At 46.1% G+C, this 20,588-nt stretch overlaps 1 protein-coding gene across 5 annotated transcripts in view; it reads right to left on the bottom strand.

Moving 5' to 3' along the window:
* Positions 1-20,588, bottom strand: part of grin2cb (glutamate receptor, ionotropic, N-methyl D-aspartate 2Cb) — a 142,933-nt gene that overhangs the window by 22,469 nt on the left and 99,876 nt on the right. For 4 of the 5 annotated variants that reach the window (XR_005458025.1, XR_005458024.1, XM_038777750.1 and 1 more), the window contains 4 exons: positions 19,370-19,599; positions 11,483-11,643; positions 9,276-9,463; positions 3,145-3,377 (listed from right to left, as the gene is read on the bottom strand). Coding sequence is in view for 3 of the 5 variants with exons in the window: in XM_038777750.1 (XP_038633678.1) it covers positions 3,145-3,377; positions 9,276-9,463; positions 11,483-11,643; positions 19,370-19,599 (812 nt within the window). In the remaining 2 variants the exon portion in view is untranslated. The remainder of the gene's footprint in view (positions 1-3,144; positions 3,378-9,275; positions 9,464-11,482; positions 11,644-19,369; positions 19,600-20,588) is intronic. The other variant, XM_038777752.1, reaches the window with a different exon arrangement.

Genomic DNA, 20,588 nt, shown 5'->3' with positions numbered 1-20,588 from the left:
GGGGGGAGGGGAGGGGAGGGGGGGGAGGGGGGGGAGGGGAGGGGGGGGCAGCAATGGTCGTGGGGGGACATGCACAACTGTAACGCGGGCAAGTCTGCTCGCTGCTCATGTCTGAAACTGTAGGCTGCCTTGTTTGTTAAGTTGTTGCTTGGGGGGGGGGGGGGGGTGGGGGGGAGGAATGGTGCGCGCGAGAGGGCGGGCGAGGGAGGGATATTTGCCTAGAGGGATTGTGTTGTAAATAATTTAAAAATTAGTAGGGGTAAATGTCTGTATGGAAAAACTCTTTCAATAAAAATTATCTAAAAAAAAATATATATAATGAGGTCAGGGGGTGTGGGTGTAGAGAGAACTGGGTGTCCTTGTTCATGAGTCACTAAAAACAAGCAAGCAAGTAGGAAGGCAAATTGCATGTTGGCCTTCATTGACAGGGGGTTTGAGTACAGGACTAATGGTGTCTTGCTGCAGTTATATACAGTCTTGATGAGACCTCACCTGGAATATTGTGTACAGCTTTTAGAGTCAGAGTTTTACAGCACCGAACGAGGTCCTTGGACATGTAGCATCTGCACCAGCCACTAAGCGCTTATCTATTCTAATCCCATTTTTCAGCACTTGCTCCGTACCTTGTATGCTATGGTGTTTCAAATGCTCATCTAAATGTTTCTTGAATGTTGTGACGATTTCCCTCCTCTACCACCCTTTCAAGCAATGGGTGAAAATGCTTTTTCTCAAATCCCCTCTAAATTTCCTGCCCCTTACCTTAAGTCTGTGCCCCCCCCCCCCCCCCCCCAGTTTTGTCCCTTATCCAAAACTGGATATACTTGTCATAGAGGGAGTGTAACAGATATTCACCAGATTAATCTCTGGGGTAGCGAAATTGTCTTTAGGAGAGTTTGAAGAGACTGGGTCTGTGTTTCCTGGAGTTTTGAAGAATGAGAGGTGACCTCGTTGATATTTACGAAATTCTTACAGGGCAACAGGGTAGATGTAGATATATTTCCCCTGGCTGGTGAGTCTAAAAGCAAGGTATATAACCTTAAAATCAGGGGAAGGCCATTTAAGAATGAGACGAGGAATTTCTTCACTTGGAGGGTGATGACTATTTGGAATTCTTTAACCCAGAGGGCTGTGGAAGCTGAATCATTGAGCATGTTCAAGACAGAAATGGACATGTATCTGGAGACTAATATGATATCCCTGGATATGGAAGTAAGTGTGGGAAATGACATTGAGGTAGATAATAAGCCATGATCTAATTGCATGGTGAAACAGGTTCAGTGGGTTGAATGGCTCACTCCTGTTCCTATGTTCCCAAGATATAACAGTGTAGGTGGTATCACAGTCCCTCAAGGTCTCTTTGCTAATCAAAAATACTGAATTCAAAACTCCTGACAATTCCCCTGAGGTGCTGGGGGTCCTAACAATGCCCTCATCAGATTAAAGCAAAGATGACATGAGCAAGCTTTAGCATCCAGCAGTCAGCATTCCATCCCCTGCTTTGTTATGTAGACCCAGATCTTGCCAGGAGTGGAGGCAGGGTGTTCCCAAACTGGGGTAGGTCCTGCATTGTGGAGGTCCTCCATGGGGGTAGCCCTGTAGTTGAGGGGTGGTCCTGTGTTGGGGGCATCCAGTATTTGGAAGGTTAGGGGGTTGGTTAGCTCAGTTGGCTGGACAGCAGGTTTTTGATGCAAAGTGATGCCAACAGCGCAGGTTCAATTCCTGTACCAGCTGAGGTTATTCATGAAGGCGTCCTCTTCACAAACTTGCCCCTCGCGTGAGTTGTGGTGACCCTCCAGTTAGACACCACCAGTCAGCTCTTAAAGGGGAGAGCAGCCTAAGGTCTTCTGGGGCTGTGGTGACATTTATATATTTTTCTACTTGGACGGTCCTGATAGTTTCAAAGTATTCGATAAAGTCTCAGAGTCGCGATATGGCAAGATAATGAGAGGAAAGGTTCTGAGGAGTGAGAGATGGTGGCACCTGGGGATGGAGTTAAATGTAAGACTGCAGGTTTCTGGAGGCTGTTTGTAGGAGTCTGCATTGGGGCTCATTACTGCATCATATTGTGGCACCACCTTTTAGCGTTGGGATAGACCCAGAGGCTTCGGCAGAGACACAAGGAAACACAAATGTTACTCAGTCAAAGGAGGAGGGGTCGGGGTGCTGGAGGTGGTTTGATGGGGGGGGGGTGAAACTTGGTCAGAAGTGTAGGTGGAAGAGAGGCCGAGTAGTTTAGGAATTCTGGTGTGTGGGCTTTAAGTGGTTGAAAGCCAGTCACCAATGATGCAATGAAGGATGGGCTGAATGTTCCAGAGGCACAACTCAGAGGACTGGAGATTATACTTACTGTACGGAATACTGTTCATTTACCAATTTACTGTTACATAGACGTGACATTTTCCAGAAAGCATTGCCACGGAACCTACTGCAACCCAGAATTTCATTTCCCGACATTTGGGATAGGTCGGCAGGTTCTGTCCTGGAGCGGCTGAAGTCCTCTGTCTGGACATGGTCAGTAACGTGAAACTTGAGAAGAACATCTGGCAGAAAGCGCCAACCAACAGAAAACCAGCTTTCAAAATCCAATGAAATACAGGGTTTTGTACTTGTGGCATAGAATGTTAAGGTTAAAAATAAATTTTGTGGAACTGGTTGGAGATCTTGGATTCTGCTGAATTAAATTCAAGCGAACGCTAGATAGATCAGTGGCAGTGAGAAAAAGAAATCAGATGTTGGGATGTATTTAAAAGCCAAAATTAATCCAAAATAATGAGATAATCCTGCCAGTTCGTATATCATTTGTTTTCCTACACTTGGAAAAGTTCTGGTCACCACAGTACAGGAAGGATATTGCAGTTAAACTGATTTACAAGGAACATCTCTCTTTGACCAAGGCAAACTCTTTTGCCAGAGAACCTCAAGGCTATATTGACCATGTCATCTTCAGAATCATTCCTGATGGAATCAACATGAATGGTTCCAGCACTGAATGGAGAGGTGACAAACCCGGAGACTGGTTAATGCTAGTCCGTGTGCAGTGACCCCTATTCTCATTAATTGTACGCCTTATCTACACCCACTCGCGCCCCTGTCCTTACCCACTCGCACCCCTGCCCCTTACCCACCCTGCCTCGTGTATCTTACCCTGCTGATTGCCAGCAGAAAGTCTGTCTTGCTGGATTTCTTTACGTGATGTCTCAGCTTCCAGTACACCAAATGCTCCCAGGCAAAGACCAGCAGACTGAGGCCCATGGCCACCAGGAGCATGTAGAACACACCAGCCATGTTATCAATATCCAGTTTGCTGCTCATCGCCTCATTCTTCTCATTCTCACAGATTCCTGTCAGCCAGACAGTGTGGAGTTTGTGGGTGTCTCCTGCAGAAAAAGGGATAGAGGAAAAACTTTACTGATTCGACTGGGTTGAATATTAAAGGGAATGGCGTGTGAGGGGATTAAAGTGGGATTAGACTGCGAAGAGTGTTAAAGTGTATGGGGGTGAGAAGGAAGAATGGGTTTAGATTGGGCAGAATATAAAAGGATATGGGGTGTGATAGGATGAGTGGGATTAGATTGGGTGGAATATTAAATGATATAATAATCTTTATTATTGTCACAATTAGGCTTACATTAACACTGCAATGAAGGTACTGTGAAAATCCCCTCATCGCCACACTCCGGCGTCTGTTCGGGTACACTGAGGGAAAATTCAGAATGTCCAATTCACCTAACAGCACGTCTTTCGGGGCTTGTGGGAGGAACCGGAGCACCCGAAGGAAACTCACGCAGACTCAGAGAGAACGTGCAGACTCCACACAGGCAGCGACCCTGTGGTGAATGTATAATGCTTAATTCACACTATATATCATTGTGTCCTTGTGGGCTCTGTCTGTGAGCCATTGCGCGGCTCTGCCCACAGGGGGAGATGAGGAGCTTGTACAGGGCTCCACCCTTGGCTCCGCCCATGGCCCCTCCCACTACCGGAAGTATAAAGTGCTGCGGTCTTGTGAGTCTGCCCTCAGTTCTTCTGTTCGCAGGCAGGCTCAGTTGTAAGTCTATTAAAGCCACAGTTTACTTCCTCTCGTGTCTCGAGTGAATTGATGGTCACATCAGACCCCAAGCCGGGAATAGAACCTGGAACTCTGGATCTGTGAAGCAACAGTATTAACCACTGTGCTATCATATGGAGTTTGAGGGGGTGAGTGGGATCAGACTGGGTGGAATATTAAAGGATATGGGGTTTGAGGGGGTGAGTGGGATTAGACTGGGTGCGTTTTCATTATATTTATAGCACAGAAACAGGACCCTGGTCTTGGTTCAGCACCTCAGTTCACCTTTATTCATCTCACCCCATTGATATAAACTTCTGTTTGTTTCATCCACAAGTGTTTATCCACCATCGCCTTAAATTATCAATGCTGTTCACCTTAACCACTCCCGGTGGTAGCAAGTCCCACATTCTAACCACTCTGAGTAAAGGCATTCCTCTTGAATTCCTGATCGGATTTATTGCTGACTATTGTATATTTATAGATCCTTCTTTTGGGCTCTTTGCAATGGATATATATTCTCTGTGTCTATTCCATCAAACCTTGTCATATTCATAATGACCTTGATCAGGTTCCCCCTCAAAATTCCCTTTCCTCAAGAGGACAAAACCACAGCCCATTCAATCATTGCTGCTCGGTAGATCCTTTTAGTTTTGGATACAATTCTATTAAAATCTTCTTTGTACCTTCTCCTGTGCCTCTATCCATTTTATAATATGGAGACAGGAACTGTTGACACTATGGTTCTGCACAAGTTTAACACAATTTATCTGCTTTTCAATTAAATCGCTCTAGAAATGAATATCATTTAATGCCCCTGCTTTACTACCTTTAGTAACTTGTGTGATTTTAACCATAGGTCCCTCTATTTCCTTATCACCATTTAGGGGCCAGATTTTGCTGCTCAAATGTCCTGACTCAGCCGACTACCCTCTATTTAAAGGACCCAGTTAGACCCAGGTGGGATTGAGCTGCCCCACCCCCTAACCCGCCGTCCTTGAAAAAGATCAGAGGCAGCCGTGGGGGCAGGGACAGTCACAAGAGCAGAGATCAGTTGGTTAAGTGGCCCACCTCAGTTCTCTATAACTTTATCCCAGTTGTTTTAGAAGCCCCTGCCCCTCATAACCCCTCACCCCATCCGCTATAAACCCCCCCATACCAATGCATGCCCCCTACCCACTCTCCATGCCCATCGTAATCCGATGGCCACTCCATGTCTAGTCACGTCCCCCACAGACCCCATGGGCTGGATTCTCCACCCTGCTGCGCCACATTTCTGCTTCACCCCGCTGGAGGGATGCTCCGTTACGCCGGCCGGTCAATACGGTTTCCCATTGCGGGGCAGCCCCACGACGTCGGGAAACCCCCGGGCTGACAGCAGAATGGAACGTCCCGCAGGCGGAGAATCCAGCTCCTTGTATCCACCTGCCACCTCCTTAACTACTCATCTGGCATTCATCATGGGTAGACCTCAGGAACCATGTCACAATGAAAAAATAAACTTCAAACAATCTAATACAGATCTGACGTATACACACCTGATGGTGAAAAAAACTGATTCATGAAAGTCATTCAAAGCTTTACATCTCAAGTGTTCAGTCTCTTACAAAAACAAACCTGTATTCAGATCCCACATCAAAGTTAATTAATAGCCTCTTAAAGTATCAATCTGTGAACTTAGAACCCTCTGCTGAGATGATTTGTTTTTGAAATTCAGCTCAGCATTCATTCAACCCGAGGGAAATGCCAACAAAGAACCCGATTGAAATTACATGGACAGATGGTAATTTGTTTTATAATCTGCGTAAGATGACCTGTTAATTAAAGCAGTCCAGTATATAGTGTTTGTTTCATTTTCACTGGCAGTTTTTTGTTTAAATTTCAAAATGCAGGCAATTTAAAAAGCTTCAAATCATGACACTAAACAGACCTTACATGCCCAACAGCATTTATATTTACTCCATCAATTCATGACTCCCACATTGATTTTTTGAAAAAATGTATTTTATTCCAAACACATTCAAAAGTACAAAACATGAATCAGAAACATTATCAACACCCCCGCTGTTCACAGTTTGTGCATTTTCCTCCCTTTTCACCACTTCCCTCCTCCCCTGCGACAAACAATCCCTCAAACATTGTCTTGAACAATCCCCACTGTGTCTCAAAGCCCTCCACTGATTACCTCAACTCAAACTTGATCTTTTCCAGCCGAAGGAAGTCACACAGGTCCCCCAGCCAGGCCGTCAGCTCCGGTAGCATTGTCGATCGCCAGGCAATCAGAGAGGCGAAGGCCAGGCATCGGCCCTCCTCCCCTCCATCAGCTACGGCATTTCCAATACCCTAAAGATCGCCACTATTGGGTCCGGCCGGACCTCTATCCCCACAATCTTCGATAGCGTCCCAAATATTGCCTCCCTGTATCGCTCCAACTTCTCGCAGCCCTAGAACATGTGCTTTGCTGGTCCTCGCCCACACTTCTCACACTTGTCTGCCACCCCCTGGAAGAACCCACTCATCCTCACATGAGTCATATGCACCCTGTGCAACACCTTAAATTGAATCAAGCTCATCCTCTCACACGAGGAGATTGAATTTACCCTACGCACCACCCCACAACGCACTCCCCATCCTATCTCTCCCCTCCACAGCTCCTCCCCCCATTTATTCTTGGTCCAAACAACCTGCACTCCCCCAGCCAAGCATATATCGCCAATCCTGTCCTCCGACTCCACATCCGAGAGTAGCAACCACTCCAACAGGGTATACTCCGGCAGCTTGGGAAACCCTCTCCATTCCTTCCATGCAAAGTCCCTCACTTGCATAGAGCTGAACTTGCTTCCCTATGGCAGCTCCACCCTCTCCCACAGCTCTTCCAGGTCGACAAACCTCTCTTCCAGGTACAAATCCTTCACCAGCCTCCAATTCCTACAAATGCCACCAGCTCCCCCCATTTAAACCCATAGTTTCCACACAACGGTGTCAGCACCACCATCCCCTCCATTCTGAAGTGTCTCCTCAACTGGTTCCACATCCTAACTGTGGACTGCACCACCAGGCTCCTCGTGTACCTCCCAGGTGGAAGTGACGCCATTTCCATGGCCCTCAGGCTGGACCCTCTACAGGACTCCTCCTCCATCCTAACCCACTCTAACCCCTCTTCTTCCCACCACCGGCTCATGTTCACCGCCCAGTAGTAATGTTGCCTCTGCAACAGGACCGTCTTTACCCTTGGTATCTTCCCCGCCTATGTAAACTCAGAGATCACTGTGTCCAATTTCCAGAAAAATTCCTTTGGGATAAAGATCGGGAGGGCCTGGAATATAAACAGGAACCTCGGCAGCATGATAATGGATACAGGGTTGGTTTAGCTCAGTGGGCTAGACAGCTGGTTTGTAATGCTGAACATGGCCAGCAGCGCGGGCTCAAATCCCGTACCAGCTGAAAATTCTGAATTCTCCCTCTGTGTACCTGAACAGGCGCTGGAATGCGGTGACTAGTGGCTTTTAACAGTAACTTTATTGCAGTGTTAATGTAAGCCTACTTGTGACAATAAATGATTATTAGTTTTATGCTGCAGCAGATCCCACCTCCGAAAATCCCCCCTAACCTCCTCCACCAACATTGTTAGGTTCCACTTGTACATCGTCGACCACTCTCCCCGTCACCTGGACCCCCAGATACCTGAGCCTGTCCCTGGCTACCCTAAAGGGCAACGCCCCCAGATTGTCCCCGTGACCCATCGCATTCACCGGCAAAGCCTCACTCTTTCCGGCATTCAATTTCTATCCCGAGAAGGCTCTGAACCTCTCCAATATGCCCATAATTCTCCCCATACTCTCAAGCGGGTCTAACACGAATAGCAACAGGTCCTCTGCATACAGTGACACCGTGTTCCCTACTCCCCTTCACAACTCCCTGCCACTCTACTGTCCCCCTAAGGGCCATTGCCAAGGGCTCCATTGCCAGCGCGAACAACAGCGGACCCCTTGCCGTGTTGCACGTGAAACCCAAAACTCCATGAACTCACCTCATTTGTTCGTACACTCACCACCGGGGTCACATACAACACGTCACAAATTTCGGCCCAAACCTTCCCAGGATCTCAAACAGGTACCTGCACTTCACCCGTTCAAAAGTCTTCTCCACATCCATAGAGACCACCACATCTGGTACCCGCCCCTTCGGGATCTTAATCATGGTTAATAGCCTCCTGATGCAAGTGAAAAGCTGCCTGCCCTTTATGCATCCCGTTTAGTCCTCAGCGATCACCCCCAGAACACACGCCTCCATCCTCCCCACCACTAACTTGGCAACTCCCATACTAATACCATTGCACCAGCCAAAATGGGGTCAGTTTGAACTCGGCATGAATTTCAAAAGGCCCTGCTGAATTCAGGTCTCCAACCTATGTGGATCAGACCCCGCCCTCTTCGCCCTGCCAACTGAAATGGATCTGTTGGAAATGGGGGCATGACTTCTGCATTTGGATCCCAACCACTATTTTTAAAGGTTCATGGAGTCTATATCTGATCCTTATTTTCTATAGAGATTGTGGCCTCCTTATTCTTCCAACCCCAATACACCACCTTATCTATATTGAATCTCATTTACCAATTACAGGTCTATTCTTCAAGTTTATTAATGTCTTCCTGTAATTTTTTGCATTCCTCTTTTCTTTTGACCACCTAAAATTTGGTGTTGTCCACGAATTTTGAAACTTTACTTCCAATTCCTGAGTCCAAATCACTTATGTCAATAATGAACGCAGTGACCACAGGACTGATCCCTCTGGAAAGTCACTGCCTAATAGGAGTAACTAATTTTAACCCTACTCTCTGTTTCATTTTCTGTAGCCGGCTTTCTATCCATTCTGTGGTTTGTCCTCTGATTCCACATGCTTTAACCTTGGGCAAGATTCGCGTGGGATACCTTAGCGAATGGCCCTAGATTTTAAGGCTGAAACAATATTAAAATGGAGCAGGGCTGTCATGGTGATAGAGGGGTTAAATTGGTTGAGACAGTCCACTATTTTCTTATTTGGCTTAGCATTAATTTTGTCTAATTGCAGTTCTGTACTGAGACTTAATTGGGATACTTTTATTGTTATTACAATTTGATAATGGATTGACTGTGGTCTGTATTTTGCTCCTGATTAAATTAGGGTGAAAAGTTCCATGTTCATTTCTTCCTTTCCATTATAAAGTATGTTTAAAGCCTAACTTACCATCGCCCAGGAACTGTAACAGGGCCAGGTCAATGGCCCTCTTCCACTTGGAGCTTTTCTGCAAAGCTATCCCATAGCCAGTCGTTGCAAACACTTTGCCACTTCCGATGGTAACGAGCTTACAGCCCTCATCCTTCCCAGCCATGTAATTGAGAACAGCTGCATCATAAATAAAGGCATCAAGCTTCCTGCAAGAGGGAAAATATATCAACTGGAAACACTGGTTTTAGGAACATCGGAACAGAAGGAGGCTATTCAGCCCATCAATTCTGTTCCACCATTCAGTTAGATCATGGCTGATCTGTATCATAACTCCCATCAACCTGCCTTGATTCCCTCAACCTCAATACCCTCACCCAACAAAATTATTTTCATGTCAGTTTGACAGCTTCAATTGACCTTTGTGGGAACAAGGTTCAGATATCCACTACCCTTTGTGTGAGGAAGTGCTTCCAAACATCACCCCTGAATGGCCAGGCACCCCTGTTGGCCTGGTTCTAGTATTAAGATTATGTTCCTCTCTTGTGAATCCATCCACTGGAGGAAATAGTTTCAATTGACCCGATCATCTCCTCCTTTAATCATCTCAACAGCTTCTTTAACTGGAGGAGCAGGAGTGCTTCCCCCTGACTCGCCTAAGATACTGCCAGCCATCAGCCACAGTCAACATCCAAACACCACTCCCCACAGGGGCAGAGTTTGGAATCTCACAGCGCGAAGGAAAGGCAGGAGCCAAGACTCCTCCCACACCTCTGCAATCGCTTAGCCAAACTTTATCCCATCACCCTGGGGCCAATCTTGTACAAAGACAAAATAGTACGCCTCATCTTATAATCAATTACCCTATGAAAACATCCCAATTAGTTTAGTTATTGCTTCACAGTAATCCTCAAGTATTTTTAAACATATATGAAACAGGAATATTCAGATCACTTCCTTGCTCGGTGTCTTTGATAATTTCCCCTGAAGCGTTTTTCCTGTCCACATGCATAATATAGCAATCTTCCAAATTAAACATTTGCCAGTCATGAGCCCAATCCCCAGACACATTAAGATCAGCCTGAAGCAGTCAAGCATCATATACAGTCCTAAGATTCTCACAGATCAGGGGCATGGTGGTATTGTCACTGGACTAGCAATCCAGAGTCCCCAGGGTAATGCTCTGGGGACCTGGGTTCGAATCCCACCACGGCAGATGGTGAAATTTGAATTAAATAAAAATCTGGAATTAAAACTCGAATGATGACCGTGAAAGGATTGTCGTAAAAACCCATCTGGTTCACTAATGATATTTAGGGAAGGAAGTCTTACCCTTACTTGACCTACATGTGATTCCAGACCCACAGCAATGTGGTTGACACTAAGTGCCCTCCAGCAAACCATTCAGTTCAAGGGCAATTAGGAATGGGCAATAAATGCTGGTCCACACCCCCTAAAAAATGTATCATCTATAATTTCCAAAGGGAACAACAGTTTATGTTGCATGGGAAAAGAGTGCTGAATGGTTGGCGAGTTGATTGTTGAGATGTTGCCATGGAGAACACACTAGGGAACTATTGTGGTCTACACTTCTGTTTAACTCAAAAAAGGTGTCTGCAGAAGACAGGCCTCTACCTGTGAATTTATGTACTTTAGCAAGCACAAGTGAGCCACGTTGAGCGACCAACTGCTAATCTTACTTTGACTATTAGTTAAGGATTTAGAGAGAAATACTAAAACAATTTAGTAAAATGGTTCCGGGGTGAGGGGCTTCAGTTAAATGCATAGATTCGAGACACTGAGGTTATTCTCATTAAAGAGGTTGCTGACAGGAGTTTTGATGGAGGTGTTTAAAATCCCAAAATCAAGACAGTATATAGGGAGGAACTATTCCCATTGGCAGAAGGGTCGAGAACCAGGGGTCACCGATTTAAAAAATATTTGGCAAAATCAGCAACGGTAAAAAAAAGTTTTTTATGCATCAAATGGTCAGGATCTTCAGTGCGTTGCCTGAGACTGTTGTGGAGGCAGAGTCAATCATGGCTTTCAACAGGGAACTGGATAAGCAAGTGAAGAGAAAATAATTGCAGGACTTTGGGAAAAGGAGGGAGAAATTGGGATTCGCTGATTTTCTCTTGCAGAGAGCCAGCGTGGACACAATGGGCTGGATGTACCCCTTGTGCCTTAGCTAATCGGTGATTCTGTTCTGATGAGAGCCCACGGCTTACCCTGATTTTAAGCTGTCAAGAGCATCTGTTACTGAACGTTGGTTATATTTGGTCATGTGGGAGTGCATGTCTGGATAGTTGTTCTTGATATTCCGCTCGGTGCTGCCATTGGGAACTGTCCCAAATCTGAATGGCGGATAGTGGTCCTGGGGCTTCTGAAACTGTTCACAACAAAACACATTAGAACCTCATCAATGAACAAATCCCCGAGACGCACCTCATCCATTGTTCACCTTCCTGTTAAGAATCTGGATGAGAGGAACAATAGCAAGATTTTCACTGACTCTCTCCTCACCGATTGACAGAAAGTTACAGCGCTCAGCGTTGGGCCGGAGAGTTCAAACCGGGTGACAGTAAACAACTTACCATAAGACATAGGATCAGAATTTGGCCAGCTGGCCCATCGAGTCTGCTCTGCCATTCAATCATGGCTGATATTTTTCTCATCCCTATTCACCTGCCTTCTCCCCATAACCCCTGATTCCCTTATTAATCAAGAACCTATCTATCTCTGTCTTAAAGACACCCAGTGATTTGGCCACCACAGCCTTCTGCGGCAAAGACTTTCACAGATTTACCACCCTCTGGCTGAAGAAATTCCTCCTCATCTCTGTTTTAGTCTGAGATTGTGCCCTCTGGTTCTAGTTTTTCCTACAAGTGGAATCATCCTCTCCACATCCACTCTATCGAGGCCTATGAGTATCCTATAAGTTTCAATAAGATCCCTCCTCATCCTTCTAAACTCCAAAGAGTCCTCACCGTTCCTCATATGACAAGTTCTTCATTCCAGGGATCATCTTGTGAACCTCCTCTGGACCCTTTCCAAGGCCAGCACATCCTTCCTTAGATACGGGGCCCAAAACTGTTCATAATACTCTAAATGGAGTCTGACCAGAGCATTATACAGCCTCAGAAGTATATCCCTGCTCTTGTATTCTAGCCCTCTCGACATGAATGCTAACATTGCATTTGCCTTCCTAACTGCCGACTGAACCTACACTTTAACCTGAAGAAAATCTTGAATAAGGACTCCTAAGTCCTTTTGTTCTTCGGATTTCCTAAGGATTTCCCCATTTAGAAAGTAATCTATGCCTCCAGTCCTCCTTCCCAAAGTGCATAACCTCACACTTTTCCACATTGTATTCCATCTGCCACTTCTTTGCCCACCCTCCTAGCCTGTCCAAGATAATCTGTAGTCCCCTTGCTTCCTCAATACTACCTGTCCCTCTGCATATCTTTGTTTCATTTGAAAACTTAGCAGCAGTGACTTCAGTTCCTTCTTCCAGATCGTTAATGTACATTGTGAAAAGTTGTGGTCCCAGCACTGACCCTGAGGCACACCACTAGTCACGGCTGCCAACCTAAAAAAGACCCCTTTATCCCCACTCTCTGGCTTCTGCCAGTCAGCCAATCCTCTATCCATGCCAGGATCTTACCCTTAACATCATGGGCTCTAACTTATTTAACAGTCTCCTATGTGGCACCTTGTCAAAGGCCTTCTGGAAATCTAAATAAATCACGTTTACTGGTTCTCCTTTGTCTAACTTCCTTGTTATCTCCTCAAAGAACTCTAACAGATTTGTCAGACATAACCTCCCCTTAACGAAGCCGTGCTGACTCCGTCCTATTTTATCAGGTGAGGGGAACCATTTGGCCCACCAACGTCATCCACCGCAAAAACCCCCAAGGCTCCCTTCAACACCCACGGTTTCTCAAGGCTCTCCGAGACTCTTTAACAGCCAAGATTCCACCAATGCTGCATTTCTAAACACGTCAGTATTCTGGTTCCATCATTCTGCCCAAATCCTACTGCAAGTGTTGCTCACTTTACCTGAAATAGAATTTTCATGCATCAGTCCCAAAGTTACCATTGACTCATTAGAACCTATGGCCCCTTGTTCTTTCGCCTTTGTTTAATTGAAAGTAATATTTTAGATGAACCTTTTCCATACCCTTAATTACATTTGATACTCTTGTGAAATCATCAGAATATTCGGGAAGGAGGAGACGGTTCAGCACTTCAATCTCCTCTGCCATGAGGGCTTGACTCCCAGTGGGTCAGAGTGGAGGAGAGTTTGGGTAGGGGGCCGGGACTGAAGGCCATAGCAACATCGCTGCTCCCAATGCCCCCGGAGAAATACTCGGAGTCCGGTAGTAATAGCTTTGTTGAGAATTTGGAGGCAGTTTCGCCAACACTTTGGCTTGGGGGCAGGGTCAAGGGAAATGCCGATTCTGGGGAACCAAATTTGAGCCAAGGAAGTGGGATGGAAATTTTCAGAGATGGGAGGAGAAAGGAATTAGGACACTAAACGATTTGTTTCTTGGGGGTCAGTTTGCAGGATTTATGGAGCTGGGAGCGAAGTATGGGCTGGGACAGGAGGAAATATTTAGAGACATGCAGGTTCGAGACTTTGCCAGAAAGGAGATCCAGAGCTTCCCTGTTGAGCCGGTCTCCACATTGCTGGAGGAGGTGCTGACGACAGGGGGACTGGAGAAGGGGATAGTGTTGGAGGTTTACGGGGCTATTTCGGAAGAGGAGAAGGCACCGCTGGATGGGATCAAGGCAAAGTGGGAGGAAGAGTTGGGAGAGGGTATGGAGGAGGGGTTCTGGTGTGAGGTGCTCTGGAGGGTGAATGCCTCCACCTCGGGCGTGAGGTTAGGACTGATACAGCTGAAGGTGGTATATAGAGCACACCTCACAAGGGCGAGGATGAGCCGGCTCGTTGAGGGGGTAGAAGGTGTGTGTGAACGTTGCGGGGGCGGGGGCGTGCAAACGATGTTCATATGTTTTGGTCCTGTCCAAAGGCGGAGGATTACTGGAAGGAGGTTTTTAGGATAATCTCTAAAGTGGTACACGTGAAACTGGACCCAGGCCCCCGGGAGGCCATATTCAGGGTGTTGAACCAGCCACGGTTGGAAATGCGTGCGGAGGCAGATGTCGTAGCCTTCGCCTCGTTGATCGCCTGAAGGTGGATCCTGTTGGGATGGAAATCAACCTCTCCACCCTGTGCCTGGCATGGCGGGGGGACCTGCTGGAATTCTTGACTCTTGAGAAAAGAATTTTGAACTGAGGGGAAGGATGGAGGGATTCTACAATTCATGGCCTTTATTCATTATGCACTTTCGAGAATTGGATTACATCGAACATTTCGGGCGGTTGGTGGGAGGGGGACTGTATGTGTCAATAGTGACTATGGGTGATTCCTGATTCCTTTTTATTATTTGTTTATGTTAACATGCGGGCCAATGCCTGGGGTTTGGTGGGCGGATGGGTTCATTGTTATTGATATGGGGATTGACATTGCATTCGTTACTGATTATTGTTTATTGTTGGTGGGTGTAAATTTGGGAGAAAATGTTACAAAAGAGGAGAATAAAAATATTTTTCAAAAAGGTCTCCTCTGCCGCTCCCTTACGTTCTGGTTGATTTTTACCTGATCTTTTATCTGGACATCTTTGCTTAACAAGAACCTGCCCGTCCCAGTCTCGAAAGCTGCAATTTTCCTCTTACATAAACAGCTTTCCCAGGTTTCTTTATCATAATGGCTTTTGAAAAGATGTCATATAAAAAATTAATTTGCAAGATAGGGCTTTGGAAATAATATATTAGCAGAGGTGTACAGGATTGGTGAATTGGGCATTTTAAAGTTGACAGGCTGTGACTAGTGGAGTGCTGCAAGAATCAGTGCTGGGGCCTCAGCTATTTACAATCCATATAAATGCCTCGGCGAAGAGACGGAGGGTAATGTATCCAGGTTTGCTGACCATATAAGCCGAGGTGGGGCAGTGAGGAGGCCTCAAAGAGGCTGTGAAGAGTTATCGACCGATTGAACGGGCAACGTGGTGATAGATGGAGTGTAATGTGGGGATTTGTGAGATTATTAATCTTGGTTGGGAAGGAGAGCAGAATATTATTTTTTTTTTAAATGGTGAGCAACCTTTAAATGTCGCCATTCAGGTGGACTTGGCTATACTTGTACAATAAACAAAGCGTACAGCAAGCAATTAGGAAGGCAAATGACATGCTGGTCTTTATCGCAAGGAGATTGGAGTTCCAGAGTGAGCAGGTTTTTCTATATTTGTACAGGGCTTTATAAAGATTACATCTTGAGTACTGTGCGCAGTGTTAGTCTCCATATTAAAGAAGGATATACTTGCCTTGAAGGCCATACAGTGAAGGCTCGCTAGATTAGTTCCTGGGGTGAAAGGCCTGTCCTATGATGACTGGTCCAATAGATTGGATTTATATCCTCTGGGGTTCAGAAATGTATAATTGCTTGGGTGAGTTTGACGGGGTAAATGCGTCTCCCTGACTGGAGAGTAAGGAGACAGTGCCAGGGCTAAGGGGATGATCATTTAAGACTGAGATGAATGTTGTGAATCTTTGGAATTTGCTACTCCACAGAGCTGTAGATGCTCAGTCATTGAATATTTTTAAGGTTGAGATTGATAAGAGTTTTGCTGTTGAAGGGAATCGGGGGGCATGGGGTTGGAAATGGAAGTCCGCCATGACCTTGTTGAGTGGCACAGCAGGCATAGGGGTCCTGCTCTTATTTCTTATGCTCCTGAATCATGCTAATAATCTCAAATCATATCACCCCTTAATATTCTGTACACAAAGGAATGTGAGCTTCTTCCATCCAAACTCCCTTCATCATTTAATCCACTAAGCCTCCATGTCATTCTGGTGAATCGCCGTTGCATCCCCTCAAAGACCAATGTATCCTTCTTTCGCACAGTGACCAGACCTTTTCTTTGGCCAATCCACCTAAGCTGCACATCTTTGGGTTGTGGGGGCGAAACCCACACAAACACGGGGGGGAATGTGCAAACTCCACACGGACAGTGACCCACAGCCGGGATCGAAATTGAGACCTCGGCGCCGTGAGGTAGCAGTGCTAACCACTGCGTCACTGTGCTGCCCTGCCCAAACACACTGTTCCAAGCTCCAGGATCTGCCAAATTCTGATTATGAGCAGACAGCAAAGACAACAAGCGCGATCTACCGGCTGTTCACGCTGGTGGGATATTCCGGTCCCATTCTAGCACACAGGATTCTCGGCGATGAGGGGTGCAGACATCGGGAAATCCCATTGACAATGGCGAGGTTGGTAAATCCCGCTAGCGGGCTGCCTCTGCCACCGAAAGACACACCGGGTTGGTCAGTAAGTCCCGCCCACCATGTCAACCTCCTTCCATCACCCACAGCAGCATGCTGCAAGCAATACTCCTCGCAATATTTAGTTGTAGTCTATGTCCAGTTTTTTTTCAATGAATTTCTTCCATATTTAACATGGAACAAGGCACCTTCCAGTTGCTGCAGGTGCTGATCTTAGCGAGAGTTAGCGGTTTCAAGATGGAGGTGTGATAACCTCAAAGTGGCCCATGAACTAAGAATCTGTGTGCACATGTCGCCCCCTTTTAATTTGCAAATGATTAAATTTAAAAATAGCCAGCAGCAAAGCTTCAATCTGAAACAGCATTGAGGTTAGTTTATTACAAAAACAGTGCTGTAAGTTATTTAAATAAAAGTGATGATGTTATTAACTAAAACACAGCACAAAGATTAAAATACCGATAAGGAAAAAAAGATACTTGTAAAGATGAGATTTTAAAATCAGACTCTGAGATATTGTGGGCTTTGAAGAACAGGTTTTATTAACTGTTCTCTTGTTAATGGATTCCTCGACCTGTGTTTCTCACATTTCTCACTAAAGCTACATTTCAGTCTCTCATGGCTGATGCCATTACTGTCACTTATTTCCTTGCACAAGCATTTTTCAAATATAGCAATAAAAATAGCAGAGAAGCCAGTTGCATTGATAAAACTGGAGATGTAAAATAACAAAATATCATTGAGTATTGCCCGCAAGATGTTGTTGCGAATCATAAAAGCAAGGAGGTTGATTGTTGCCTGTTTGAAATAAGAATCTCTCATACCATAATGGCTCCACCCAGAGTACAGAGCTCGGGGGCGCAATTCTCCGATCCCCACGCCGAGTGGGAGAATCGCGGGAGTGCCGGGCGATTCCCGCCACGCCGCCCTGGCACCCACACGCGATTCTCCCACCCCCCTCCAAAACGGCGAGCCGCGTTTCACGACTGGCCGCTCGGAGTATCGCCGCTCGTCGTTTCTAACGGTCGAGCGGCGATTCTCTGGCCTGGATGGGCTGAGCGGCTTGCCCAATCCGACGGGTTCACACCGGCGCCAACCACACCTGGTCGCTGCTGGTGGGAACAGCGCGCGTACGCTGCATGTGCGGCTTGTGGGGGGGGGGGGGGGGGGGGGAGAGGGAGGATCGAGCACCAGGGGGGCGCTCAGTAGGAGTCTGGCCCGTGATCGGTGCCCACCGATTGGCGGGCCGGTGTCTCTAAAGGACGCACTCTTTTCCTCCCCCGCCCCGCAAGATCAATCCACCATGTCTTGCGTGGCGCCCGCGGGGAGGATGCCAACCGCGCATGCGCGGGTGATGTCATTTACGCGCCACCGGCCGTGTAATTTACGCGGCGCCAAGGCCTGGCACGCATAATTGACGCGGCGCCGCTCCTAGCCCCCTGGGGGTGGGAAAATAGGGGGCGAAGAGCGGCCTCCGACGCCGGAGTGAAACACTCCGGTTTTCACTCCGGTGTCGGCATTTAGTCTCCCGATGGGAGAATTTCGCCCCTGACCTGGGCACCATGCTCAGGAAAGGTGTATTGTGGGCGGCATGTGGCTTAGTGATTAGCACTGAGACTGCGGCGCTGAGGTCCCGGGTTCGAATCCCGGCCCTGGGTCACTGTCTATGTGGAGTTTGCACATTCTCCCCAGGTCTGTGTGGGTTTCACCCCCACAATCCAAAGATGTGCAGGTTAGGTGGATTGGCCACGCTAAAATTGCCCCTTAATTGGAAAAAATAATAATAATTGGGCATTCTAAATTTATTTAAAAAAAGGAAAGATGTATTGTTCTTGGAAAGTCAGTTGCTACAAGATACAAGTTAAGTTTGATTCTTAGCCCTTCACTTCCCAAGATATCCAACACACCCAACAAAATAAGTGGGGCCCTTTCTAACATGTGCAGGTTGGGTTCAAATGACTTCAAGACGCCAGGCCTCATTTGCGGAGCACTGGCTGAGATTCTAACACACACTGCTACTCACCCAAACAAGGTGGTGCCGGAGTTTTAAATAAAAAAGGTCCAAATTATTGACCTAAGTGAGAGACTGTAGCAGTTGGAGGTTGGTCGTATCCTGGACATGATATCACATGACACTCAACCATCCCCAAAAGCCCACCTGACATGGCCAGACTGCAAGAATACAGGTTTGATACTTTTATACCAGCCTGCCAAAAGAGACTTTTTGGAGTAAAATGAACCCTACTAATGGCAGCTGTTTTTCTGCAAACATTAGCATACTTTCAAATCCATGCAATGTTTAGCCAGAGGCCCAGGGTCATAAAATTGGAGCAAATCACAACAGCCAACCCTGGCTCAAAGCTGTGATAAACCTTAGTGAAACTTTTATGTTTCAATAAATACAGTAAGAAATTAACATGGCTGCACCCAGTCAGGCAATTAGACTCAACAGCCTCATGCTGAACAATTACCACCTTGTGTTCACTTTCCAGGGGTGTAAGGGAGGATGAGAGTTGGGGGAAGGAGGAGACTGAGCAAGTGGAGGAGATGGAAGATGAAGGAGAAGGCGGTGATGACTTTGATTATCGGTGGAGGTGTTGATGGAAGAGTTGGTTCAGTGTCAACAGGCAGAAGGTCTGAATTTACAGGTGGTGGGAACAGTTTGAGATGCTGATAAAGTGAGTCCTGGACTCGATTGCAGTGGAGTCGGTTATAGATTTGGCACCAACGATGTGGATTCTGTATTCCGTATGGTTGGGTTTTTGCCTTACCTTTTTGTCACTGAGACCCGAGACAGTATCAATGAACTGCTCTTGAATCATAAATGCAGCCAGGTTTGCTGTGTAACTTGCCAGGAAGATGACAGCAAAAAAGGCCCAGATCAAGACCATGATTTTGCTAGTTGTTCCTTTGGGATTTTCAATGGGAACAGAGTTATTGAAGACCAGTGCCCAGAGAAGCCACACCGATTTCCCTAGTGTAAATGTTGGACCTCCTGTTACTGTAAAGAGACAGATACAAACAGTAAAAACACAGCAAGTACATTTTTTCAAGTAAACAGAGGCAGGTTTGAGAGGTTTATATTTGTATTGTTAAATATTAGAAATAAGGTATAGATTAAGTGGGTTAAATTTAGTGGTTCTGTGTAACAAGTGTAAAACTCTAGTTAGATTAATGTTAGACAATAGTAGTTGTATGTGTGGGGATTTGGTCAGTTCTATCTGTGCTTCTATTTTGCTTAGAGGAGGTTACGGTGTGAAAATTATTTAAACACATTTAAATAAAAGGTTGTTGCTCAGTAACCAGGGGCATCTTTAGGGTAGTCAATTTTAGTGATTGTTTATTTTAACTGAGTTCATAGGAGTTGGTAAAAAGTAAGCTCAAGAGCGAACATCTTTCAGCTTTGCTAGAAGAAAAGTAATGGTTAAAAACAACAGTTCTGGAAACTTAAAGAACAGCTATGTAAGGAAACCAGAGAAATGAAGAGAAGTTTCCAAGAAGTCTAAAAGTTAAAGGAACAGAGGAAACGGGTACTGACGTGATACTGTTCAGTAATGTCACAGAGAGCTGAAAAGAAAGTGGATGATGAAATGAAATGAAGTTCGCTTATTGTCACAAGTAGGCTTCAAATGGAGTTACTGTGAAAAGCCCCTAGTCGCCACATTCCAGAGCCTGTTCAGGGAGGCTGGCCTGCCTTGGTCTGCTTTCAAAGCCAGCGATTTATGAGAGGCCAGAAAGATATTTGAAGTAATTCTAAGTTTTGTGAGATGTTACTACAGTTTGAGACATTATTTGAAGCAATTGTGCAAATCAATCCGTAGCTGGATCTCAGACACAAAAACAGAAAATACATGACAATCTCAGCAAGTCTGACAGCATCTGTGGAGAGAGAAGGGAGTTAACGTTTCGAGCCTGGATGATCTTTGTGTGAGATTCTCCGGTCTCCCAGCCATGTGTTTCTCAGTGACGCGCTGTTCACTGGCAACGGGA

The sequence above is a fragment of the Scyliorhinus canicula genome, chromosome 18 (assembly GCF_902713615.1).
Source record: "Scyliorhinus canicula chromosome 18, sScyCan1.1, whole genome shotgun sequence".
Classification (NCBI taxonomy): domain Eukaryota; kingdom Metazoa; phylum Chordata; class Chondrichthyes; order Carcharhiniformes; family Scyliorhinidae; genus Scyliorhinus; species Scyliorhinus canicula.
Note: the sequence above shows the minus strand (reverse complement) of the source record. Positions and strands in the feature narration are given on the sequence as shown.